A 25,678-nucleotide genomic window follows, 5' to 3' on the forward strand; every position below is an offset into this window, starting at 1 on the left:
GATTTATATATAAATTTATATAAAGTAATGTAAAAATAAGTCCTGTCTATTTTTACAAATTCGCCTTTATATTTGCATTAGATAATTATTTTAGTTGTCAGTAAATCAGTTAAATATTTCAAATTATCTAGACACTTTAAAAAAAAAAAAAAAAAAAACTTTGCCACCCTTTTCCCGGTTTGTAACCTGCCTAGGTCAATTTTAAGTCATTTATTAATTTACTGTGAACGTGTTAAGTGTATTTTACCTGAACTGGGCGTTTTTTTTTTAAGTTGGTTTGAAAGCAGAGGCTAGCAGCCCGATGCGGCTAGTTGACTACATTTCCCATGATGCACTCTACTGTCACTCCCCGAGGAAGTTGCGGAATACCACCAAAAAAGTATCCCAAATCAGTTCATCTGTAAGGTAAGTTAAACAAACACACATATATAAATTAGTCATTTTTTTTTTACCATGCTTTGAAGTCTTTAACATTAAGTTACGCACACCAACTTGTAGTTTCTGTGTGCATCACTCAGTCATATTAGATCCACGTGGTGTGTGTTTTATTAGTGTGTGTGGTGTGTGATAACATTACTTTGCAGCCTCGCGGACGGTCAGTCAGTCGCCAGGTTGAGAGCTGAGGCGTTTCATCAAACTTCGGTCCTGAACTGGGCTCCGGCTAATTCCTGCTTGTCGTTTATACGCTAACTTGCACGGTGAGTGTTGAAACGCACGCGGACAACTCACTTCAGTGCAGCTTTTTGTGTGGTGTTGTTTTCTAAATTATTCAGAAGTCATAACAATGAATATTTATGTGAAAACGACTTGCTGCTTTACTAGCTTCCAGCCACAAACAGTTACTTTGCTATAAATGCATGAGTTATTGGCTTTAAACTGCAGAAAAGTTCATGCACGTCGATGCACAAATCACTGACAACAGCAACTAATGCATTTTGTGTTGGGTTTAGTTTCTTTAAATGAGCATTTAAGCCACGCTCTCTGGCATGTGAGTCACATGAGTGGAGTGATTTCAATTAAAGCCATTGATTTGACTAATTGTGGGACTTCCACCCACTGTCCAACACTTACTCCTTACGGGTATTTGCAAAAAACAGTAATTTTACTGTATTTAGTTGCACAACTCATTTTTTTAAAGTAATGGCCTTCAGATCTAGAGAGGTTGGAACTGTTTGAACTCTGACCTCAGTTTGTTTGACTTGTTGGGGGAACAGAAGTCTTTGTAGTGTCTGATAAATCTTTAGACATCCTGCAAACTAAAAGCAGTCGTGTTTTGAATTATTGATTAAATCCAGGATGAAAATCAGCTCACTGTTTTTTATCTCACTGTTGTGATTAAATTGATCCAAATGTGAGTCATGTGGAGACATTGTTTACACTTCGTAACAAGTAGCCTGTCCCTAAGAGATTCCTTAACACACACACTTCCATTTATATTTGCACGTTTCAATAAATTTATACACTGTTGTGTAAATAAATGAGGAGCAGCTTAATATATTTGCATAATGATAGATTTATTAAAGTCATAAACATTCTTTTTTTGCAGCTAATGCCAAAAAACACACTGTAATCAACATATTGCAGCGATGAAATGTTGCTTTAACAGAACACTGGTTTGCTTTAGAAGGAAGGGGATCCAGTTATTACAGTCGGTGTATTAAAAAGCCCAAAGTGGGGCTATAGACCGGGTCATTTACTGTATATCAGCCTGATAATGGCTTTGCTTTTCTATGCAAATGAGCTCCTGTCCTCAGTAGTTGGTGATTTAGGCTTGCCTGGCGACCGTGCTGCGTAATTGTTAACTTGTGTTTTTGTTCCGGCTGATTGGATCCTTGTTAGTGTGACATTACAAGATAATATAAGACCCAAGGCCTGAGAAAAAGGTCAGTGCTTCTTCACAGCTTGGCAAACCCCTTTGCTATAGGTCAGTCTTTGCATGCAATTAAATGCCGACTTCACAAGCGATGGAATTTGGATGAGCTGCTCTGACTGTTTGGTGGAAAACCTGCTTGCTGAGAGTTGTTTTTCTCACCCAGGTGTCATGGCAGAGCGAGTACTGGTGGTTGGCGGTGGTGGACGGGAGCACGCTTTGGCCTGGAAGTTGGCCCAGTCGCCACAGATTCAGCAGGTCCTGGTGGCTCCGGGTAACGCAGGCACAGCCAGCTGTGGGAAGATCAGCAACTCTGGTAAATCTGAACACCTATTTGTTTCTTTCAAAGCAAGTATTTATTTTCTTTATTACGCTAAAATGCAGTAAACTACAAAATATTTGTATTTTAGTTGTAGACGAGTATCTTTCCTCTTTGAGAATGTGGATGGGAGAATCTGTGGCTCAGTCTCAACCGGTTTTTACACACAGCTGTTGAATTCTCCATCATCGGCATCAAAGTAATGATGCACTGAAAGTCCGAAAAATGTCTGCAAGCCAGTGTGTGAACAGAGTGAGTGTGTGTGTTGATGTCCTGCCTCCTGGGGCCAAATGCATAAATGATGCATGGGGGAAAAAAGATTTAGTAGATTAATTAATATGAAATAAAAATGCTCTATTAATCCCAAAGTTAAATTATAATATATAGATCATTTACGGGGAAAACATAGCTTGGATTTAATGTTTTGTACAAGTGTATTTGTATATTTTAGCTTTTTGTTTGCAAGTTGGCAACATTTATGTTTACTTTTTATCCAGTAGTTTAAAACAAAACCATTGACAATGAACATGAAATATTAAACTTGTAGTTCTGAGCGTTTCAGATAAAACAGACCAGAAATTTTCTGACTTTTTTTTATTTATTTATTTTTTTTTCTTTGGTTGGTCATCGTTTAATTAATAAGCCCCAAAATAACTGTTTTAATTTGGTTCTGATCCCTTTTATTGATTCGATCAGATTTCTTTGATCCTTTTTAACTCAGTCTGTGATTTAGGCTTACTATATAAAAACAGAAATCTGATTGGTCCTCAAGTCATGAAGGCAGTCTGTGATTGGTAGACCGGATAACAGAAAGCTTGCAGGTGACTCTGCACTCCCCCAGACACAAAGTTTAGTCCCCTGAGGTGCTGATGTTGGGCTCTTTACATCTGCAAGACTTTTATAAAGGATAAATGTGCACTGAGACCTTATGCACCTCACACGATAACAGTTAAAGCCTGATATAATTATCAGAACACATTTTTTCACTTCACTTGATCTCACTTGGTCTTCTGGTTCATGCTTTTTGTTTCCAAAGGCACACTGAGAAAAAGGCCAACATGTACATTGATTTCTTCCTCCCAATCATCTCCACACATAACTATGCTATACAGGAAATGTGGTTATGTGTTGCAGGTAGAGCAGGAGATGTCAGCATCCCGTCTGTCTGCAACTTCATGCACATTTTCTCTCATTCATAGTTCAAGCTTTTCATATTTATGTGCAAATGTAGGAGAGTTTCTGCCTCCATTTATGGCTAACTTAGAATTATTTTAAATTGTGGCATTTGAGGTCTGAGAGAACAGAGAAATAATCATTAAAAAAACACACACACAGCTTGGTAATTAGGAACAGCTAAAGTGGACTATAATCTGTGTCCAATCAGTAAACGCTCTCACTTGGCCTGTTTTCAGAAAATAATAAAGCACTTCTGTTCCTCTACAATCCCTGATTTCTTTAAGACAAGAAATTGGCAGCAGAGAGCTCCTCTTTGTAAAAGACATGGCTCCTGCCGTGATATCGCAGAGATAAAAAGTGCCTCTGCTCCAATGTGACGTGCTGCCAACACAGCTTTGCCAACCAGAGTTCAAACACAAATCATGATGCACGATGTGTGCAGGGATGCATTTCACAGACAGGAATCTACTGATATGGCCCACAGTTTTCTAAAGAATGAAGAAGATGGTGGAAAAGGTTTAACCTGAAGCCCTGACTCTGGTAACGCGTGCTGTGTGTGGGGTTATCATTTCTTGAGGCATAAGCACACAGAAATTTGATGTATTTTTCACACTGAGACACAACATGCTGTTACAAGCTATATATGATCTCTAAGTGCTGACATGTGTCTCCTTGCAGAGGTCTCTGTGAGCAACCACACCATCTTGGCTCAGTTCTGTAAGGACCACCATGTGGGACTGGTTGTGGTTGGACCTGAGGCCCCGCTGGCAGAAGGTTAGTATCCCCATCATCCTTTCTCTGCAGTTCAGATTTATTTCACTTGGTCTTCACCTGTAACATCACTTCCAGGTATTGTAGATGACCTGACGGCTGCAGGAGTGCCCTGTTTTGGTCCCTCAGCCAAAGCGGCTCAGCTGGAGGCCAGTAAGAGTTTTTCCAAGGCCTTCATGGAGCGTCACGGCATCCCTACGGCTCGTTACGGCTCCTTCACCGACCCGGAAGAGGCCTGCAACTACATCCGCACGTATGTTTGTGTGTTTGGATTTAACTGTACCGAAAGTCTCACAGAAGAAAAGCTATTTTTTTTTTTTTTTTTTTTAGTTTTGATTTCCAGAGTCACTAAAGCCACCGCACCATGACGGAGAATGTAATCTTCACAGGAATGGTGTTTCCCAGATGGTTTCATGATTTAATGATCTAAGACATCCTCAAAGACTTGTTCATGCTGGATCACTTCAGAGTTGCATGTTTGTTCTGACAAGGAAGCATTCATTTGTCCTCTTTAAAGTAATTTCTGTGGTCATTTGAACCATTTTAACAGCTGTTATAAGCTGACGGAATAAATCCATAAGGATCCATTTTTACTGCTAATGTTCAGCCATCCATGAAAAATCTGGTGATGCTCTGTATCGGCTTCTGTTCAGATCCGTTTCTCTGTTAGAAGATGTCACTTTTTACTGGTCGTTTGAGTTGGTTTTAATCATTTTGGACTCTCCAGGGCTGACTTCCCTGCTCTGGTGGTGAAGGCCAGCGGTCTGGCAGCTGGGAAGGGTGTGATCGTGGCAAAAGATCAAGATGAGGCCTGTCGAGCTGTAATAGACATTATGAAGGTAACCATTAATATTTACCCTAATATCAGCAAAAATGTCCTCTGAAAAGCTTCCAGAAGGAACACTGAGTCACAGCTTAGCGAGGAGAAAGGTGATGGTAACAGAATGGAAGTCAGCCTCTCTGAGCTGGGATCCATAGCTGGATCATGAAGGTCTGTAGACTTGATATGAGAATTTATTTGAACAGAAGGAAATCAAAAATGGAAATATAACTAAAAATACCAACACAACAAAATGTCCTTGTTCAAAAGGAGCGGGAAAAAGCCAAAGTTTATCTAATCCCACCCCTTCTCCATATCAACAATTATCAGTCTTTACACAGATAAGCGTCACATTCATTAACATGAGGCAAAACCATATATTGCATATGATAATGAAACAATAATAGTAATAATAATACTGCTTGTAAATCAACATATTCTTAAACAGCAGTTCATGTTTATATTGGAGCTGTGCAGTAATATTACTAATAACAGCAACAATATAATATTACAGTAAAAATGGCAGCAGTAATACTACAGTAAAAATAATAATAGGTATATGTTTAATGTATATAACACCCTACTTAAATACAACAGGATATATGTAGTAACAATAGTCAAAATAGTAACGATGATAATAGTACTCAGTTGATATCGACTTATTAATCAGGTGGAGACATTTCAAGCTAAGCGGGTAAACTTTTTCTTTAATTGGGGGACCTCTGACATTCAGTTTAATGTGTTTTTTTTTTTTTCTTCTTCTTTTACCTCCTCAGTCAATATTTGATTGTTCTCCACATAAATTTTCTGCTATTTATGTACTTAAAAAATGTCTTTCTTAATCTTCACCTTGCATACATGCTTTCTACACTGTTGTGTCACCATGTTGCAAACAAAGTTTGCATTTATAAAGGCGTCAGGACTGGATGAAGAGGTTGTTTTTGGGGGCCTGATGTATTTGTCCAGTGTCAACAGTTTCCTGTTTGTCTGCATTAAAGGACAGAGCTTTTGGATCTGCCGGGGAGACGGTGGTGGTGGAGGAACTTCTAGAGGGAGAGGAAGTATCTGTGAGTACTGCTGCAGGTCCAGAGCTCCAGCTTCACTTTTTAAAAAAATCATTTTCAGCTAAATCAAATGCAGTTTATTATTCCTCACCCCTTCCTCCCTCCCTCTCTCTGTTTTTAAGTGTTTGTGTTTCAGTGATGGTGCCTCTGTATCGCCGATGCCTCCAGCCCAGGATCACAAGCGGCTGCAGGACGGGGATCTTGGGCCAAACACAGGCGGCATGGGAGCCTACTGCCCCACGCCTCAGGTACGGTGGAGTAAAATCATGCTGCACCAGAAGGTTATGATCAGAGTCTGCTCCTCTTTCCTCAGATGTTTAAAGCTGTTTGTTCTTGTTGATGCTGTGCAGGTGAGCCAGGAGCTGCAGCAGCAGATCAGAGAGACAATCCTGCAGAGGACTGTGGACGGGATGAGGGAGGAGGGAACCCCTTATGTTGGTACGTGCTGTTTCTGCCTCGTAGCATTTGCAATAAAATAAGCATTTTGCATTTAAATTTTTTCCCACTTCTACCTTGTTTTCCAGGCGTGTTGTACGCGGGGCTGATGCTGACGAACCAGGGGCCGAAGGTTCTGGAGTTCAACTGTCGCTTCGGAGATCCGGAGTGTCAGGTGAGCCTCGCTGCTGCCATCTTGCCACCAAAGCCTCTGCGTTTTAAATTAAATGTGCTTTGTGTTGTTGCTTGCTCAGGTGCTACTTCCTCTTCTAAAAAGCGACCTGTATGATCTGATCTTAAACACAATGAATGGCAAACTGGCCTCTAGTGCCCCCCAGTGGCACCAGGACAGCTCTGCAGTCACTGTGGTCATGGCCAGCGCCGGCTACCCAGGCTCCTACAAGAAAGGAGTCGAGATTACAGGTACAGTTGTAGTTTTTACTGAGCACTTGCATGGATTTTTATCTGATTGGTTTAATTAAAATTAAATAAAATATTTCTCTTTACACACCTTGAACTCAACACGCTGTCCCGCTCAGGCTTGTCACTGGTTGAGGACACGGGACTGCAGGTTTTCCATGCTGGCACTGCGCTGAAAGAAGGGGGCGTGGTCTCCAGCGGTGGGCGAGTCCTGACAGTTACAGCGGTCAGGTCGTCCCTAGAAACGGCCCTGCAAGCAGCCAATCAGGGCGTGGCAGCTGTTGGCTTCCCAGGGGCCGTGTACCGGCATGACATCGGTCATCGTGCGATTGCCCACCTGAACAGACACAGGTGAGTGTAAATATGACAACAAAAGAAAAGTCTACTATTTATTGTAATTTTTATTATCAGTAGACAGTCGAGTCGTGGCTCATCACCGTATCTCTACAGAGGTCTGACCTATAAGGACAGCGGCGTGGACATTGCTGCTGGTAACAAGCTGGTGGACCTGATTAAACCTCTGGCCAAGGCTACATCTCGCTCTGGTAACTTCATTCTCACCTCATCAAATCTGAGGCAGAAATCCTCTGTAGGAAATCTGAATGATGGCATGTTTTAGTTGTGTGTCTGCTATCAGACATGGAACCGTTTTCCTGTCAGAAAAAGTCAGCATTAACCTTTTTTTTTCACACTAGGAAACAATAGTCTTGTGATAAGTTTGGGGTCAAGTCATGCAAGCCAAGTGGAATTGGAGATTGGATGAGGTGGTAGCTGACTGACTTTCATTTCTTTTTTCCATCAGGGTGTAATGCAGAGCTCGGAGGCTTTGCTGGGCTGTTTGATTTGAAAGCTGCAGGATTTATAGACCCAATCTTGGTGTCTGGGACAGATGGAGTTGGGACCAAACTAAAGGTGTGAAATGATGACTTGAAAGAATGTTTGTGTTGAATGATTTTGGCTTTTTAAAATGTTTTCTCCATCTGTGAAATTTTGCTTCTCCATCATCAGATTGCCCAGGCATGCGGGCAGCATGGCAGTCTCGGTCAGGACCTGGTGGCCATGTGTGTGAATGATGTGTTGGCTCAGGGTGCCGAGCCGCTGTTCTTTCTCGATTACTTCTCCTGCGGCCGCCTGGACGTGGACGTGGCAGCCTCAGTAGTTGGTGGCATCGCTAAGGCCTGCGAGATGGCCGGCTGTGCTCTGCTGGGTATGAAAAGATGTTAGATTTTAGGATGAGATTTATATTTTATTTATCACTGCATCTCAGCTTCATGAGTTCCACTTTTTTACTATCAGGAGGCGAGACAGCGGAAATGCCGGGCGTTTACGCTCCAGGCGAGTACGACCTGGCGGGGTTCTGCGTCGGTGCTGTGGAGCGAGGGGCTCTGCTGCCCCAGCTGGAGGACGTTGCAGAGGGGGACCTGCTGATTGGAGTGGCTTCCTCTGGGGTTCACAGTAACGGCTTCAGTCTGGTCCGCAAAGTTTTGGAGAGTGCAGACATCAGTTACAGCTCCCCAGCTCCCTTTGGCAGGCAGGGAGAGACAGTTGGTGAGTGTGGTGGAAATCCATGATTTCATATGGATGTTCAGTGAAAATATCCAGATATGCAAAAAAAAGGGTAATTTCCTCAGGAGAAAAAAGTCACACTTTTTTTTTTAAAAGCATTTTTGTTGACTAAACGATTCACTCATGAAATAACAAGCCATCTCAGCAACGATGTCAATCTAATTTTGCTTGCAGGTGAGGTGTTGCTTACTCCCACAAAGATCTACAGTCGCCTGCTGCTGCCGATCCTTCGCCACGGTGCTGTCAAAGCCTACGCTCACATCACAGGCGGGGGGCTCCTGGAGAACATCCCTCGGGTGCTGCCTCAGGACCTGGCTGCGGATTTAGGTAATGTGAATCCAGACATTTAATTTGCATTGCAAATGAATTAAGTTTAGCGTAAAATGTTATCAACACTATAGAAAGAGGATTTACAGATGTATTCATTTGGATTTTGAACATTTAATTCACACTTCATGGGTGATGAAAAATGTAACACAGCTTTTTATTTGTTAGTTGACATGTGAATATTTACGCTTTATGCATGACTCAGATGCCTCCCGATGGAGCATCCCGCCAGTGTTTTCCTGGCTCCACAAGGAAGGGAGTCTGAGCGAAGAGGAGATGGCCCGCACCTTCAACTGTGGTCTGGGGGCAGTGCTGGTAGTCGCCCCCCTGGATGCTCAGAGTGTCCTACACCAGCTTCAAGCCCATGAAGATGCCTGGATCGTGGGTTCACTGGTTCCTAAGCAGCCAGGTGAGGCTGTAGAGTTTATTAACCAGCTGAACAGGAAGAAGAGAAAAACAATGGAAACATACATAATGTTGCTGCTTTTCATGCAGGAGGAGAACGGGTGGTGGTCCGCAATCTAAAACAAAGCCTGCAGAATGCAGGAGCAGCCTCCAGCGGAGAGTCTGGGCTTGAACAGAATGGTAGTTGCCATGGGAACACTGTCACACCACACAAGAGGACAAGAGTAGGGGTTCTCATCTCTGGCACAGGTGAGTTTCACAGCTGCACTCAAAATATCTTATAAAAAAAATATCAATGTAAACATTTCTGTTTTAGAGTTGACAGTGATGCTGATTTTCTTATCCAACTTTGCAACACAAAGAAAACACATTTCTCTCATTTTCATTGGTTTTATTTAATCTTTCTGTATATCAGGTACAAATCTGCAGGCCCTCATAGAGCAGGCCAAGCGTCCATCCAGCTCAGCAGAGATTGTGGTGGTCATCTCCAACAGACCCGGAGTTCAGGGCCTGAAGAGAGCATCGCTGGCTGGCATCCAGACAAGGGTTAGTCTCATTTTGTAGATGTTTTTAAATCTGACACCTCTTTAAAGGAAACTCAACTAATATTATTTTTACCCCAAGAATGTTTTCCGTTTACCAATGGTGAGTTAGCTTTGCCCTCACAAAGGCTTAACACACACCGCAGAAATGCAATGGCTCATATTAGTTGGGGTTCATTTTAAAGGGGAGTTTTGTGATCTCAGGAAGGAAAGACAACCGCACTTATAGCTGCGAAGTTCTTTCTCTTGAAATAGAGGCCAAAATAAGTGAGGTATTGTAAGAGACTGCTTTAATAATAATTAGCACAATTGGTTTTAAATACATGCCAGTAAGTGGAGAAACAATTCCTTTGCATTAAAACTGTACCCTGTCTTACTAGCAGCAGTCAGAGCCCACTGTGCACAAAGGAAAGATGGCTGTGTGAGCAGCTATTAGCTTAGCTAGCCTGTCAGGAATCCTTTGTGCTCAGTGGGCTCTGACTGCTGCCGGTAAGATAGAGTACAGTCTCACTGGCTGGCATCAGGGCGTGTGAAGTCTGATGCAATACAGATGTGGTGTGACAATTTACTCTTGTGGCTCCAGTATGAGCAGCTGTTAGCTTACCTCACCCACCAACTGCTGCAGGAAATAAAGAATTTTATACAGCCATGCTCCAGAAAAAGCAGACTATCCCTTCCAGTAATTAGAATGGTAAAGTTCTTGACTTGTTAAAACACCTCCAGCAGTTGTGTTCATTTCAAACCACTTTGATTTCATCCAAACTGTTTTCTTTTTACATAATTTATCTTTAGATTTGTTGTCAGTCCTTCCGGAGCCAATATTCACCCCCATGCATTGTCAATTTCTAGGGTTTTTGGGGCAGACCATCTGGCTTACTGCCTTAAATCCTGCACCCTGCGTGCTTCTTAATAATCATGTCCTATATAGAGTAAACCAGTGCACATAGGCCTTTAGTGACGATGCATAATAAGTTTGATTTGGGAAGGGCCAACCACAAATTTCATTTCAAGGAGGAATGTGTGAAAAGCATAGATAACAGCTGTTAACACTTCCTTTTCACTCCAGCACAAACGCCTCAGATTGTTCTCTGTATTTCCGTGATGTTCCCCAAGCGGCAGCTAAGCACTTCAGCATGTGTTTGCAGGTTGTGCAACTTAATGATGCACAAATATGTGGAATAATCTGACATGTGGTTGCTTTTTAGGGAACCTTAAGTGTAGAATACTGTCCAGTGCAAAATCATTTTTACTTGAGAAATGTTTTGCCCCAACAAGGTGGTGGACCATAAACTGTATGGGAGCCGTGCAGAGTTTGATGGCACCATCGACCGTGTGCTGGAAGAATTTGGAGTGGAGCTGGTTTGTCTGGCTGGATTCATGAGGATCCTCACAGGAAACTTCGTCAGGAAATGGAACGGTGTGAAAATGGGCCACGTTTTTTTCTACCATTATGGTGGGGTTGCAGTCCAGTTTGTGACACTGTCCGCATGCATCTGTTTCAGGGAAACTACTGAACATCCACCCATCACTGCTGCCCTCATTCAAGGGTGTGAATGCCCAGAAGCAGGCTCTGCAGGCTGGAGTCCGGGTCAGCGGCTGCACCGTCCACTTTGTGGCTGTAAGTCGGACTTTCAAGGTCAAAGCAGGAGGTTGCTTAGAGTTTAGTTCCAACTCTGTTTCTTCTGCAGGAAGAGGTGGATGCAGGAGCCATCATTGTGCAGGAAGCAGTGCCTGTGCTGAGCGGGGACACAGAAGAGAGTCTGTCCGACCGGATCAGAGGGGCAGAGCACCGAGCCTTCCCTGCTGCTCTGGAGCTGGTGGCCAGTGGTGCTGTGAGACTGGGAGAAGACGGACAGATCACCTGGAAGTGATGGGAGATCAGGATATAAAGTAGCACTGTGACTGTACAAGACACTACATGCATTCCAGTTGTACGTGTTAGATTTGCACTGGACCACTTTAGATTAAGCCCGTGAATGGAAATAAGTCATGACTTTTGTCTACAGTGTAATTTAACTACATTAAACGTTCATTGTGCTCTACTTTAAAATGACCATTTTAGTTTTTTTTACATGGTTTTGTGAAATTACAAATGCAGAAGTATTCCCATCCCTCTTTCATTTTTAAGTTAAACAAAAACTGGGTCAATACTTTTACAAGCTACTGTACAAATGGAGCACTCAGATTGGATAATCTGAAGGATGCCTTGAGTGGTAGTCTGAACTGTAATATGATGTAAATATTACAACTACTGTTATCAGTGGGTCAAGATAGCAGCCTAATCTCCCTTTGCATGTCCTGATTTCCCAGAGTAAGAACACACATACCTTTGACAGGACTGGTTAGCCACTGCTGCCCTCATGTTGGTTGAATCCTGTTGAATCGCAGGACCGACAACCGTTCATTTCCAGCTCTTGCAGATAAGAAGGACTCTCCCTTCAGACCACGCTGACCCAATATCCGGATTATGTCCTCTGATTTAAAAAAAATAAACAATCAAACTTCTAAATCAGATGATTTGCTTCTATGGACATAACTGAAAAGACAAACCTGGGTCGTTCTCAGCTATAGTGATGAGATAAAACACGCCTTTATTGGACAGCAGCTGTGCAACCATAGGAAGAAACCGGTCAGTCACCTCTCTGCCTCGCTCCCCACCTGCCCAGGCAGCTTCTATCCCAGTGCTGCCAACCTGGAAGAGAAATGTAATACCCACTGAGAACATGTGGTCATGTTTCATGATTGAACTTTACAGACGAGTTGAACTGAGCCAATCTACCTCTTCTGAAGGTGTGACCACATAGGGCGGGTTAAAGAGGAGGACATCCACCTTCCCACTCAGCTGAGGCAGTAGACACTCCACCTTAACAAAAAAAACAACCAGCGTTGAGATGTGTATTGCAATTATAAATTACACACACTTATGAATGTTGTGGTTTTACCAGGTCGGTGATGACGGGCTGCAGTGAAACATTATTACAGGAAGCTGTCTTTGCTGTGCATTGTGCTGCTGCAGGGTTCACATCAGTGCAGCTAAAAGAGAAAGACAAGCAAGAAAATAGCTGTAAATGATCTGAATTGTAAGATTTAATCTTCAAGATTACAGTGTCAGGTTTAGTGAGCGTGATATTTTCCAAGCTGGTTTGGCAACTACAGAGTATTTGACTTTTTTCTTTTTACAGATAATGCTAATCACATGGCAGCAACTCAATACATTTGGGCATGTAGACATGGGTTAAATGACTTGTTTAAACATCAGAATGTGTAAGAAAGAGGATTTAAGAGACTTTGAACATCCTATAACTTAGTGCCAGAGAGGATGCTGAGTAGTTTAGAAACAGCTGATCTACTGGGATTTTCAGACACGCCCATCTTTAGGGTTTGCAGAGAACAGTCCAAAAAAAAGAGACAATATTCACTGAGCAGCCTTAGTTTTAACCAAAATGTCTTGTTGATCTAAGAAGCCAATTAACTGGTTGGAAATGATAAAGAAAGGAAACCATAACTCGTACAACTGCTGGTTACAACGCAGAAGACCATCTCTGAATGTACAAACGTACCAAACTTGAAGCTGATGGGTTACAGCAGCAGTTGATGGCATTGGGCCACTCCTGGCAGTAAAGAACAGGAAACTGAGGCTACAATTCACACACGCTCACTGAAATTGGACAAGAAAAACGTTGCCTGGTCTAATGAGTCTCCATTTCAGCTGCAACATTTAGATGGCTGAAACAACAGGAAAGCATCTATCCATCCTGCCTCGTGTCAACAGTTCAAGCTGCTGGTGGTGTAATGCTGTTGAGAATATTTTTATGGCACACTATGGGAAGCATTGTTTAAACACCACAGTTTGCCTGAATATTGGTGCTGACCATGTCCACCCCATCTTCTGAAAATCCAGCAGGATAATGCACCATGTCATATGACAACTGTACTCCAATTGCCACCTCAGTCACCAGGAGCCTCATTTATAAAACTACAGGCTGCGTCTGCTGCACAAAAAGCAAATGCTGCGCACTTCTACTTTAAGATTTATAAAAGCCTGCGCACGCACGTCCTACACCTGCTTCCTTATGTAATTCAGAATCAACTCAAAAATAGGCCCACGTGAGGGAACAAACAAATCACCCCTAGCGGATGAGAGGTGAACTGCAATTTTTTTTTTTTTTTTTTTTGCACTTCCACATCGGCTTCACATTTTAGTGGTGGAGGTTGCTGCTTGGTCAAAACACTGCAACAGCGAATGCCTCATCAAAGCTACACAAAGAAATAGTGTGTGACCTTTTCTGTGACTGATTGATTTATTCATTCATTCCAGGCAGCGTATGTATGTGTATATGTAAGTTTAGATAGCTCACAAGTAGACAGCTGAAGGTCCAACTACTGATGCCAGAAATGCAGACACCACTCCTGAGCCAGCACCCACCTCCAAGCACACACGTGGACTGTAAACAGTTAAGAAAATCCACATTTTAATGTTTAGAAAAAGCTATTTTAACAATACGACAACGTGATTGATAACAGGAGGGAGATATTTGACACCTCATCTGCTGCAGCGTCTCTGCATCTTTCTCCAGCGCGTCAATCAGGAGAAAAGAGTCCTCTGCCGGTTCGTACACATCCTGGAAGTCTCCCCGTCCAGCGTGGGAGTAAACTGGTGTGGGAAAACTGCTGCACATGTTCCGGTCGATTCTCGTTATCCACCCGCACGCGCTCCCAACCCGTCACTATTAAAAAGTCTGTAATGTAAAAAGAAAGCTGATATGTTCCTGCAGTGTTATTTAACAATGCTCAGTCACTTGTACTAAAACTAGCCACGTTAGCTAGGTGGAACGTTTACTTCCTTTTTTACAACGTCATGGTGACGACGCACATTAACTCCTTACGTCCTGCCCGACGTCAAGTCCCTTCATTGTAAATTCAGCTCCCTATTTATTTGTTTATTTATTTATTTATTTGATTAAAATGCGTTATTAATTTGCTTATTATTGCGTCTAAATTATTAATTATGTCAGAATATGAACAGTTTGATGAAGAGGGTTGTTGAGATAGAAGTTGAAGTCATTGAATCAGCATTTAGGGATCGATTCATGGTTCAGACACTTCCTTTGGATTTGTTTTTTTGTTTGTTTGTTTTGTTTTTACATTAAATCGCCTAGATAGAGAACAACCAGCTATGCAATGAGCACTTCAGAACATTTTTTACATGTGTTTAAAAGTTTAGAGATGGTAAATTTAAGGTTTTTAAGCATTAAACATTTTAAATCTGGTGTGCCCACGTCTAGTCCTCAAGAGCTTCTATCTTGCGACTTTTAGATCCAACCCTTTTCCAACACACCTGAATCAAATGGTAGAATTCCTTCATCAACATGTCATTCATTCATCTTGGCTATTGGTTAAAGACAGATTATTATACTCGCTACTCACACCATCAGGCACAGAGCTGAGAATAAATTATAAATATTATCTCGTTACCTCAAGAACCTCCACCATGTTATTTGGCTATCTAGCTAAAATGCTAGCTAAAAATTTTAGTCGGAAAAGTTGTTAGTTATTTTAAACACCAGCTATTTAATATTCCTTTTTTCACAAATAACATATTTCTGACAAAGTTAAAATATTTTGTCTTTGAGACATAGTTGCAGGGGAACAGTAGAGGCTCTGGATAAATTGTGACTGACCAACTTGTAATGAAAGCACAGCTGGCGTTAATAAACGTGACCGAAGGAGTTTTTTTTTAAGTAAGCAATGCTCTTATGTTTCCAAGTGTGCTAATGAACTTTTACACACACTCATTGTAAAACTGTGGAACTACTTGGACATACCTTTAATTTGGGTAAAATGGTAACTTGAGTTACGTTGTGCAGAACTACCCGCTGACTCCTCTCAAGTTGTAGACCAATCCGGTGTTGTGTTGAGACCAGTTTCCCCGTACAGATTCGTTCCCCTCCAGCTCCGCGGAAGCCTCGTCCCATCCAAGCGTGAAGAGAAGCGCGTTCTCGAAAAAAGACTTTCTTTATGTTTATATTCTCAAAAAACTAATGTAGTTAACAGTAAAAGATTCTACAATGCACAAAAACACTTGAGAATGGTTACGAGTTTTCAATCTGAATACAGTTTTTAGGTGAAAATGATTGCTCCATAAATTACATGTAATTTATTTTAAAATAAAATATATTAATAACAACAACAACAACACTAATAATATTTACCTATACCTATACTCCCTACCTGGACTAATAGTTGCTGCTTTACAGTTTCCTTAACCTGTGTTGCATCTGTATATTCCAACATTTATGTAGTGAAGTATGTTTACAGTGCAAAGATCCCAAACCCAACAGCATCCCATTCCTTTCCCCTCTCACTTTTCTTCCACACCTCAATCAACCATTGTTCTATTTTACTTTAGTTCAGTAGCTGATAAAACCTATTCTATTGCAGTTTAGCTACTTCTTTGCCCTTGTATCTGGTTGTTTTTAATGAAGGCACTACATTAATTTCTCATGCACCAGTGTGTCACCATTAAGGTGTGCATCTTCCTTTCAGTAACTGTCTAAGGTTGTTTGTTGGCATGTCTGCTAGTCCATCCTGCAAATTTAGACAGTTGCTGAAGAGGGAATTTAAAGTTGTGCATGTTACATCCTGCTACTCATGTTTAGTAGCAGGACATCCAGTCTTTCATGGTGCCAGTAAAATTCCAGCCTGTTTTAGTTTTCTGATTCATAACCCCTACTTGTTACCTCCCCAGAGTACGGGGAGGGGACACGGCCCCCTCCCCAACCCACCGGAGCAGGATGGATTTGTGATGCAGGATTCGAACTAGATACTGCACCACTGGCAACTTAGGGTTCTCTGCCAACCCCACCACGCCACCAAGGACCCTTCACACTCAAACTAGTTCTCGTGGCGCTTTTATCTTCTCATTTTGGCCATTGGACATGAAAATTGAAGTGGTGAACAAGGACCTTTGAACCTACAACTTATTGAACTTGAGTCAGGTCTCCATCCCCCTGAGCTATCCTCTCATACACAGTTACAGCCTCTGCAGTTTTCTAACTCGGCATAACTTGGCATCCAAAGGGTAAAAAGAAGTCAGTCAGAGGTTTTGATCACAGTTCTACTGATCTTCCAGGGCTTTACCCATCAGGGTGAGCCACTCTCCCACACACTCTGAGAGACTTTGTTAAAGTTGTTCACTCTTTATTTTTGGCTGTTAAAATTAAAATTGGCTCCCCCTTGCCGTAGACTTTAGTGGCCTCACAACCAGATTTGAACCCTGGTCTCCCGAGTGAGAGGCAGAAGCCCCGCCAGCTGAGGTAGTCCACAACTCAGTGTCATGGGTTGATAGTTCCAATAAATTCTTCTTTGCAAGTTCCAATTAGGAATTACAGAACCTTTCTGAGTGATTCATCTCTGATGGTATGATAGGGAATTGAACCCAGGTTTCCTGGACCAAAAACCACAGAGGTAACCACTACACTACTAATTGTAAAGATCCCACAGTAAAGATGGGAGGGCCTCTCCCTCCCATCAGAGGAGCAGTAGAGAGATTCAGTAAGCTGTTTAGTTTGAATACATGGCTGTCGGCTGCATGTACCACACATCCAGTTCATTTCAACTTCAACTTCTGGGACCGCAGGCACTTTTTTAAGATGGATGGATTCTGCCTGAACAGGTCAAGAGTGAAGCTGTTCGCCTCCAACCTGTTTTATTTTCTGAACAGACTCTGTTCCCTCGGATGAGGACAACAGACAAGAGAGACCAAAACAACGTGATAACAAAGAGCCTAGAGGAAACCTTAAAAAAAAAAAATACCTCAGCCCCCTCCTGAAGAAAGCCCCAAAGCTCTCAGCGAGGACCCACCCCCTTCATCTCATCATACTCCATCCAAGTCACCCTCCCACTCCCCATCCTCCACACCCCTCCTGGACTTCACCTTCCAGATGAAGGAGCTGGTCACTATTGCGACCAAACTAACCCCATGCCCAGTAAGCTTTTGTCCCCCATAAACCCCCCATCAGTGGCCAAAGGGAGGGCACCCAGCCCCTCCTGTATGCCAGCTTCATGTTTGGGTTGTATGATGTGTGGAGGGTCCAGGCTGTGTGGATAACGGCAGTTGTGATTTTTCCCAGGACCAGCTGGATCCCTGTTTATTAGAAGGCTCAAAAATATCTGTAGTGTTTGGTAACAGAAAGAGAAATGCAGCTCGGTCAGAACACAGAGAGCTGCTTTCTAAAAGGTTTCCAACAGTGACGTGTAGTCAGGGGAGGCAGGTGAGGCACTGCCTCACCTGTCATAATAAAGGAAAAAATTTACATTTAGAAACATTTTAAACATTTAGAGGATTTGAACTGGAAGTTTCTGCTTCCACATCATCCTGAGCTGCCCAGTCACAGCTTCCTCAGAGTTTCTGAGCAGGTTTGACTCTTTAACTCAGGAGCTGAATTCAGAGCTTAGAGCACATCTTCAGCAACGAGAGTCTGTCCTCTTACCAGCTGAGCTGCTCAGACTTCAGATTGATCCGTCTTTTCATGGTTCATGGATAATTAAAATGGAAATGCGTTAAAAGATATATAGAAGTGTCAATAAATAAAAATACCAGTGAAGAATGTACCTTTATGCTATGCATGATATCAATACTTTAAATTTCCAGATTCTGTTTTGAATCCTTTTTTTTCTGTTTTTTTCACCATGCCATAAACAGTGCACTCTAAACATTGTCACAATTTGCAACTACATTTTCTTTTATTTCATTGGTACATTTGTTTATTGAATAAAATATTAATTTTCAGTATTTCTATATTTAACTATAAATTAAACGGCTCTTCATACATAACAACTTCACAATGGGTCTACAAAATCCCAAAACCTTTATTCACTGCTATCTGGAACTGAAAAATCCAGTATTTCACATGATTAAATTGTCAAGAGCTAAGAGTTATCTTTAAATTAACATACGTGTACATTTCCACATGTGTGTAGTAATCCTAACCACCTGAACTGACTCACCTTATAATACGTACAGAAGTCAGATTTATTAAATAAGAAATATATAACAGATAAAACAAGTTCTCCCTCTGCCTTGAAAATGTTTAAACTTCCGACCTTGAGGAACTTTATGGATATAATGTGACAGGACAGCAGAGGTGAAGACCCAAACGCAGACTGATGAGGCAGGAGACAAACCAACGCCACTATCCAGGATTTAATATCAAGGAACAAGGAAACCAATACAGACTGAACAGACTAACAGAACAGGTGAATTAACGAGCCGGAAACAGAAACCACTAAACACACAAGGGAACGAATAAAACTGGAAACTAAACTAAACATGACAAAACTAATAACATCACCTATGACCATGACATATAAGGTTCCTCTGATACTGCAGTATTATTCATTATTTTAAATGAGTTTTATCCTGAAAATAGATTTTAAAGCTGGACCTGACACAGGATATGAAAGAAAGGAGCCCTGAGAGGACCCCATGTTGCAAAGTGCTGCTATACAAATAAAGTTGGATTGAATTAAACAAGAGAAAAGGAGAGTAAAAAGTGGAGAGAGGACTAAGTTAGAAAAAAACAGAAACAATAGGACAACCAGCTGCAACACCGGTAGAGAAACAAAAAATGTCCTACGGCCTCTATATGAAAACACAGCAGACAATCATCAGGAGCACCTGCAGAAAGACACACTGTGAAAACCACGAATACAGCAGCAAAAAGTATCCGTGTTCTACTATTCATACACTTCTGTTTGCACACTCGACAAGGCTCAGCTTACATGTGGCATAATGGAGTCAATAAAGAAGATTTACTGTCCTGTTAACAGTTATTGGCAGAGATTGGTCACCACCATACACCTCTGGACCATGCAGCTCTTCAGGTGTGTCAGGTATGCCAGCTTGAAGACAAAGTATGTGCAGAAGGCAGAGATGATCCCTTCCTCAACATCATCTGCTTTCACAACGTTTGGAGCTCTGACTGTATGCACACAAGTGGTGCTCATACAACATAGAAAGCAGCATTTTACCACAAAGAATCCGCATGACGTCTAAGATGCACTTGATCTTCCAGAAAAGTGGGACTGCTTCTGAATGTACTAAATCTATCACACATATATGAGATTGTGTACTTAACACTGTTGAGCGTTACTTTAGATACACGCTGGATAGTTTTGTTACTGAAATCCACATTAGAGGCTCTGACTGTTTGGGCTCTCTGTAGTTCCAAAGGATAAAAATGAAGTGACTGCACTTTTTTCAGGCACCTTCTCAAAATCACCCAGAATATTCTATTCAGGAAAAAAAACTCCCAGTACTGTTTAAACTGTCTGTAGCTCACAATCGTTTCGATGTTCACAAAGTTTCAGCAGTTATGTCAAGTCAGCTTTATTTATGAGCACATTTAAAAACCACATGTGTTGATCAAAGTGCTGTACAACTAAGTCGAAAATAGAAACAACATTTTGGGGGCATAAATAATAAAACAGAATAAAACAGAAATAAAAGACTATGAAAACACAAGCATGAAAGAAATAATCAGCCAAAATGCCAAAACGCTGTTTGGTTTAAAAGCAAGAGAATAAAAATAAATCTTTAAACGAGATTTAAAAATGTTCACAGTTGGTGAGATCCTTATATTAATGGGGAGGCTGTTCCACAATTTGGGGCTGACAACAAAAAAAAAAAAGCTCTGTCACCTCTTCAATTCAACCTGGACCTCGGGACAACAGGACGTGACTAGTCAGCAGACCTCAGCCAGAGCCCTCGATATACTCAGAGTTGCGACACTCTCATTGACTCCCTTGTACAAAAAATGGTGGCGCACTTCCGGGTTACTGTAGACATTCAATAGTTTCAAACACCGGATCAGACTGCGTTTCTCCCCAATGCTTCCATTAGTTTTCAGAGAAGTCGATGCAATAACAGTCTTATAAATCAAAAACATACATGTACATTCTGTCGGACGTCCTGCATTAAAATAATCGTGTCTGTTAAATGTGATACGTTTTTGTTTAAATGTACTTTGTCTTTGCATGTTATAGATATATGGCCTCCCAGCTTTTTTGTTTAGTTTGAATAAGTGTGGTCACTGTCTTATATTATTTATTTCAGTGTACTGATCAAGTGCATTGTTATTCATAGATTAATAGAATTGGATGTTCAATATGACTTAGGTTAGTGGAAACGTATTAAAAAATTAATAAAAAGGTATTGTTCTGTCACCTCTGTAGACATAACATACCTTACACAGTTTCTTATTGTTGTTATATGTGCAGCCATATTAAAATCCTTCCTGCCCACCATTACAAGCCACCTCTTCCTCCGTTCTAGGTACATTGGGAAGCCCCTCTCAGACCGGTTGGAGTATCCAAATACTGCACAGTTCACAATGATTGTTTTCTTGTCTGTAACATGTTCTATATAACCATTACATACAATAGTAAATCACAGAGTGGTTGACCTGTTAGGTAATTATCCAGAGCCTACTGACTTTTTCACATTAAATTTTATTTAAATTGTTTAAATATTTATTAAAACTGCCTTGTCCCCTTTTGCTTTCCATGTTTTAGCAATAACTAATAATCACCTAAATTTATTCCTAATTAATAATAAACATATTTCCCCTCTGCATCTCTATTCACTGACTATCACTCTTATCTTCCTTCTTTACTCTTTCATTACTTTTCCACACATACTTGTTTACCTATCTGGTAACACTCATTGATATTAGCTCATGTTACAGCTGTTCTACATTTACGTTCTGCCATTACTGTCATTTTTAAAAAAAATAATTTATTCAGGAGCAGCAGGCAGGAACACCGACATCCATGAGTTTGTCATTTTTCCTTCCCCAAGGTTTATTTTTATCATTTCATTATGCACACTGAAACTGATTTATTTACTTTATTGTCTTGCCCTGTTGTCTTATGTCATTAAAAGTTTTTTTCCTTTTACATTCAAAGCAAAGCAACTTTATTTGTACAGCACAATTCAACAACATGATGATTCAAAGGACTTTACAAAGACATTAAAAACATAAGAATATATGAAGCATAATTTTAAAAAAAATGACAAAAAGGGAAGAACATAAACTAAGCATGATCAAGTTTTTTAAAAAGAATCCAGCTTAACAGTGCAGATTTGGACTTTTAAATACAAACCACTGAAATGCAGCTGAGAGACACAGTCCTGTCTGAAGGGGATCTTCGGTGTTTTCTGCATTGTGTCTTTTGACTTTTAAGTCCATACTGCTGGGACATTACATGCTACCACACTGCTGGCTTTAATAGATGGAAATAAGCCCTAACAAGCTAATCATTTAAACTTACAAAAGTGAATTGTAAGGACGGTTAGCAGTAAGAAATATAGAGGCTAATGAGGACCATCATGTCTGATCTTTAATAAATGCTAGCTTGTTGGTTGAGAGGTTACACTTATTTAATCTGTTAAATCAACATTAACATAAAGCGTTCAGTGACAAACGTGTATGTGCAGCAATAATATGTTTATTTAGTTTCCACCCTCAGTAAATCCCATCGCTGCTGTCTGTTCGCAGTAGAGTCCAGCAGCGCGGGCTTTGTTTGGAACTATTGGAGATCCATGACCCACGTGAGCGCTCTTACAGCGAAGTCAACGGGTGTCGCAACTATGAGTATATCGAGGGCTCTGGCTACTAACACATAACACACATAACATATCCGGAAGTTGTTTAGCCACTAATATCTGCTTAAGTCTCTTGTTACAATTCAGTGGTCTCTTGAGAAATTTTGCTATTTGGGTGGATGTTGATATAAACCACCCACTTAACATTGCTGCAGAACAAACACAACTTGAATTCTGGGAAGAAAATTTGTTTACCAATCCTCCATGCTACCCATTACAAGAGAAGACCCTACCCAACCTCCAGATTGCTGTTAGCATGCCTTGATGGGTCAGCGCTGTTTTGAAAACTCAAGTGGAATCTAATATACAATATTCTGTAAGAAGTTTTAATGTGGCTGATCAGCATTACAGGTTTGTTTAGATAAATGCATCTGTATCCCAACTTTGTTGGTCTGTTTTGTTTTTTTTGTTGTTGTTGTTTTTTTTTTTTTGTTGTTGTTTTTTTTTACTAAGGTTAAACCTACTTACTGTACGTTACCATAGTTATGTGCAAAGCCTTAAGAAAATTATTAAGATTTCTGAGCAGACTGCTGTATCAATAGGTTAGACTTTGTCTTATCTTACTATAAACCTTTGTGATCATTTGTTGTTGAATGACCACTTATTTCTTGATCTTCACACAAACAATGTGATGCTGCAAATTGATGAAATCCTTCACCAAAGCATCTTTATATCCTTCTAAGGCGTGCCATTAAGAATTTGATCCAGCAGGTGGCACCAGGTCTTTGTCTTCTTTGTGAAATTATTTTATGAAATATCCTCTTCTAAGTCTCATCCCTTGTGCCTTTCCAGGCCAGTTATTGTGTCAAAGATTCAGAATATGCAGTGACTCAACTTGCAGAAACCATTATGTGTTTTAATAAAGTATTCGTGGTAAGAAATGGAGCACGGCTCTGTGTTAATCAAATAAGTTAGGTAACTTGACGGTCTTTGGTATTCAAGGTGAGGGAGTCTCTTAATTCAAACATCATCCTCTCCATCAACCAGGCGTCAGACAGGTGGGGAAGCCACTGCCTCCATTACAAAATCAAACATACAAGGTTCACCTCGTGTTAAAGAGTCCACCTCCCATGTCATCTTGTTACATTAGCTTGTATATACAAAGATAAATAGAAAGTTACAACACTTAGGAGATCCTAGAGATTACGAAAACTATTACACCCAACTACAGGGTGATTTCAGGATTATTTAGTCTCCATGGAGCGAAATATTTCAAACGAGTTCCTTGTGTAGGTGGAAGCCAAGCGCTGAGTCTAAAGTCCTCATTTCAGGGGGAGAGTAGGCCAAGCAGACAAATAAAGAGGCCAGTTGGTGCCTTTCACATCTGACTTAAAGAAACAACCCTTAAACTGGGAGTTTTCCTTCAGCTTGGTTACATGCTTGAATCAATTACGTAATTGAAGGTCTTAAGCTGTTATTACACTGAATCCACAAAGCATTTAATTACTGTATGTGCCTGCAGATTGTTACAACACTATACAAGGATCTCACGTAAAACAAATCTGGCAGGGTTACATCCATTAAATCCTTAGGGATGTTGAGAAAAGGGTCTTTAAGACCTGCAGTTTAACACAAATCCCCAAAAATATATATTCTTGATGTTAGTTCACATGCTGTATTGTCTCTAGGTTAGGCCCAAGCTGTGTTAGCCAAAGCAGAAGCCTAATCCAAAGCCATCCGTTTGCTGTCAGAGGCTCTGGCTGAGCAGGTATGAAGTGCATTTTAATGCATAATTTCTCATGAAAAGATTAGAAGTGATCCTAAAGCCTGTGTGAGTTGCTTCCAAGTATTCCCAGTAACCAGAGTTTCTTTGAAAGAACGTTAATGCTGCAGCCTCTGTACTGTACGTCTCTGCTTTTATCCAACCTCGTCAATTAATCCAATACAGCATTTCTGCCCTTCAACACTGGAGATATCAGCAGGATGGTAACACAGGTAGCCTCATCTGGTTCACCCCCACTACCAATCCCTTTCTGCCCTAAAATTAAAATCACCAGCTGAATTACAGCTGCATGTAAGTCTTTCCACCCTGTTTTCCTGCCTTCAGGCCAAGACCATTTATAGCACGTTATCCATACATTAGTATGAAAACAAAGGCAGAAGAACCTCCAGTCCAGAGAACATCAGCTCAATAAAAGAGGATGCTGTTACTGTCACATGTGAAGTACAATGTCAGTACTGTGTGGAGTCTTTGGCTGTCTGGTGCAAAGGGCACTCTATCTACTGACGAGCACAGGATATCGAGAGAGACCAGCGGCGCTCAATAAACAAAGACGTAGCTGAGCAAGGACAGCTGGGAAAAGACAGAAAGTGTTGTGTGAATTACATGTTAAACCCAAGCTGCATTTATGTCCTGTGATAGACATTTCCTCTGTGATTTACAGTTTCTTTATCACCTCATTGCTAATGAAGTCACATTTGGTGGAGGGGAAATTACACTAGTGTGAGCTGGCTGTTAAGGAATCTCTTTCAGTTACATTTCTATGTAAGTCTTGCTTATAGTTGAATTATTATTTATTACAAATTAGTAAGATGAACATATCTAACTCAGGAAAATAAATTTTACTTTGTGAATGTCTTTATATGGGCAGCTTAGCTCCAGGTTTATGCTGACAGATGTTTGCATTTTTCACTTCAGTATTCAACAAATACAAGCAAAATTTTAGGCAAATTTTCAAGCTTAATTGTTTGGGGAAATAAATCTTTGTTGTGGTTTCCCTGCTGTGTACAAACTGACGTAGGCTGATCGTATGTTCATCATTCACCTCAAATATTTCAGCCAGATGAGACCTGCGTGTCTCAGCTAGATTTGATTGATCACGAAGAGGTTCATGAAGTTCATCTGTCTCAGACAGTCTGGGCAGCTGTTTTAAAAAAAGAGATTTCAAGAGGAAAAGCATCTTGATTTATTATGAGTTTCTTACACAAGTTAAAGAGTTATAATAAAGTAATTACATGTCAAAAATGCTGCATTCAGGTGCATTAATACTGGAAAATGGTTTATCCTTAGATACCACATATTTTACTGATTCATTTTTAACACATAATAATTTATCTTGACATTATATTAAAATTTGAGCCCAATAATCGATAAGATGAACCCCCATACTGATACACTTCCTTCTATGTCATCTCAAGCTATAAGCTCCAAGCTCCCATGATGAAATGGAGAAAGCAATGACTGGAATGTGGAATTTGGTTGCACGGATTTCGACACATAAAGCGCACTGCAAGCAGACACTTGCCAGCGTGAGTGTGTGTGTGTGTGTGTGTCTGAGTGCGTCTTTAATCTTGAA

At 40.9% G+C, this 25,678-nt stretch overlaps 2 protein-coding genes across 4 annotated transcripts; one reads left to right on the top strand and one right to left on the bottom strand.

The window, feature by feature from the left end:
* The first annotated feature begins 355 nt into the window (after window positions 1–355).
* Window positions 356–11,757, top strand: gart (phosphoribosylglycinamide formyltransferase). Of its 3 annotated transcripts, XM_041979033.1 has the most exons (23): window positions 357–405; window positions 585–698; window positions 2,037–2,186; window positions 4,044–4,139; window positions 4,215–4,389; window positions 4,864–4,975; window positions 5,955–6,023; window positions 6,143–6,268; window positions 6,371–6,458; window positions 6,545–6,630; window positions 6,710–6,878; window positions 6,995–7,226; window positions 7,326–7,420; window positions 7,678–7,787; window positions 7,884–8,082; window positions 8,172–8,423; window positions 8,616–8,768; window positions 8,974–9,177; window positions 9,264–9,422; window positions 9,589–9,719; window positions 10,991–11,132; window positions 11,218–11,333; window positions 11,404–11,757. In XM_041979033.1, the coding sequence occupies exons 3-23, from the start codon at window positions 2,042–2,044 to the stop codon at window positions 11,584–11,586; spliced, it is 3,042 nt and encodes a 1,013-aa protein (XP_041834967.1). In that variant the 5' UTR covers window positions 357–405; window positions 585–698; window positions 2,037–2,041; the 3' UTR covers window positions 11,587–11,757. The 3 variants fall into 3 exon arrangements, with proteins under 3 accessions (XP_041834965.1, XP_041834967.1, XP_041834966.1); XM_041979031.1 differs by having other exon boundaries at window positions 356–405; window positions 11,218–11,757; XM_041979032.1 differs by lacking the exon at window positions 357–405 and having other exon boundaries at window positions 439–698; window positions 11,218–11,757.
* Window positions 11,159–15,899, bottom strand: n6amt1 (N-6 adenine-specific DNA methyltransferase 1). Its single transcript, XM_041979035.1, has 8 exons — window positions 15,541–15,899; window positions 14,258–14,454; window positions 14,074–14,160; window positions 12,658–12,748; window positions 12,495–12,578; window positions 12,266–12,407; window positions 12,043–12,189; window positions 11,159–11,576 (listed from the first exon to the last, which is right to left on the bottom strand). The coding sequence occupies exons 2-7, from the start codon at window positions 14,392–14,394 to the stop codon at window positions 12,074–12,076; spliced, it is 657 nt and encodes a 218-aa protein (XP_041834969.1). The 5' UTR covers window positions 14,395–14,454; window positions 15,541–15,899; the 3' UTR covers window positions 11,159–11,576; window positions 12,043–12,073.
* Window positions 15,900–25,678: the final 9,779 nt, after the last annotated feature.

Source organism: Melanotaenia boesemani, chromosome 24 (genome assembly GCF_017639745.1).
Source record: "Melanotaenia boesemani isolate fMelBoe1 chromosome 24, fMelBoe1.pri, whole genome shotgun sequence".
NCBI lineage: Eukaryota > Metazoa > Chordata > Actinopteri > Atheriniformes > Melanotaeniidae > Melanotaenia > Melanotaenia boesemani.

Excerpts from the sequence above, each read along its gene's own strand:
- gart (XM_041979031.1), top strand. The coding sequence starts at position 2,042 with ATGGCAGAGCGAGTACTGGTGGTTGGCGGTGGTGGACGGGAGCACGCT. Across the intron at positions 7,788-7,883 it reads GAGTTGGGACCAAACTAAAG|ATTGCCCAGGCATGCGGGCA; the intron begins GTGTGAAATGAT and ends CTCCATCATCAG. Across the intron at positions 9,720-10,990 it reads TGGCTGGCATCCAGACAAGG|GTGGTGGACCATAAACTGTA; the intron begins GTTAGTCTCATT and ends TGCCCCAACAAG.
- n6amt1 (XM_041979035.1), bottom strand. The coding sequence starts at position 14,394 with ATGTGCAGCAGTTTTCCCACACCAGTTTACTCCCACGCTGGACGGGGA. Across the intron at positions 12,749-14,073 it reads GGACCTTCAGCTGTCTACTT|CTGCACTGATGTGAACCCTG; the intron begins GTGAGCTATCTA and ends TTTCTCTTTTAG. Across the intron at positions 12,408-12,494 it reads TGGTCACACCTTCAGAAGAG|GTTGGCAGCACTGGGATAGA; the intron begins GTAGATTGGCTC and ends TTTCTCTTCCAG.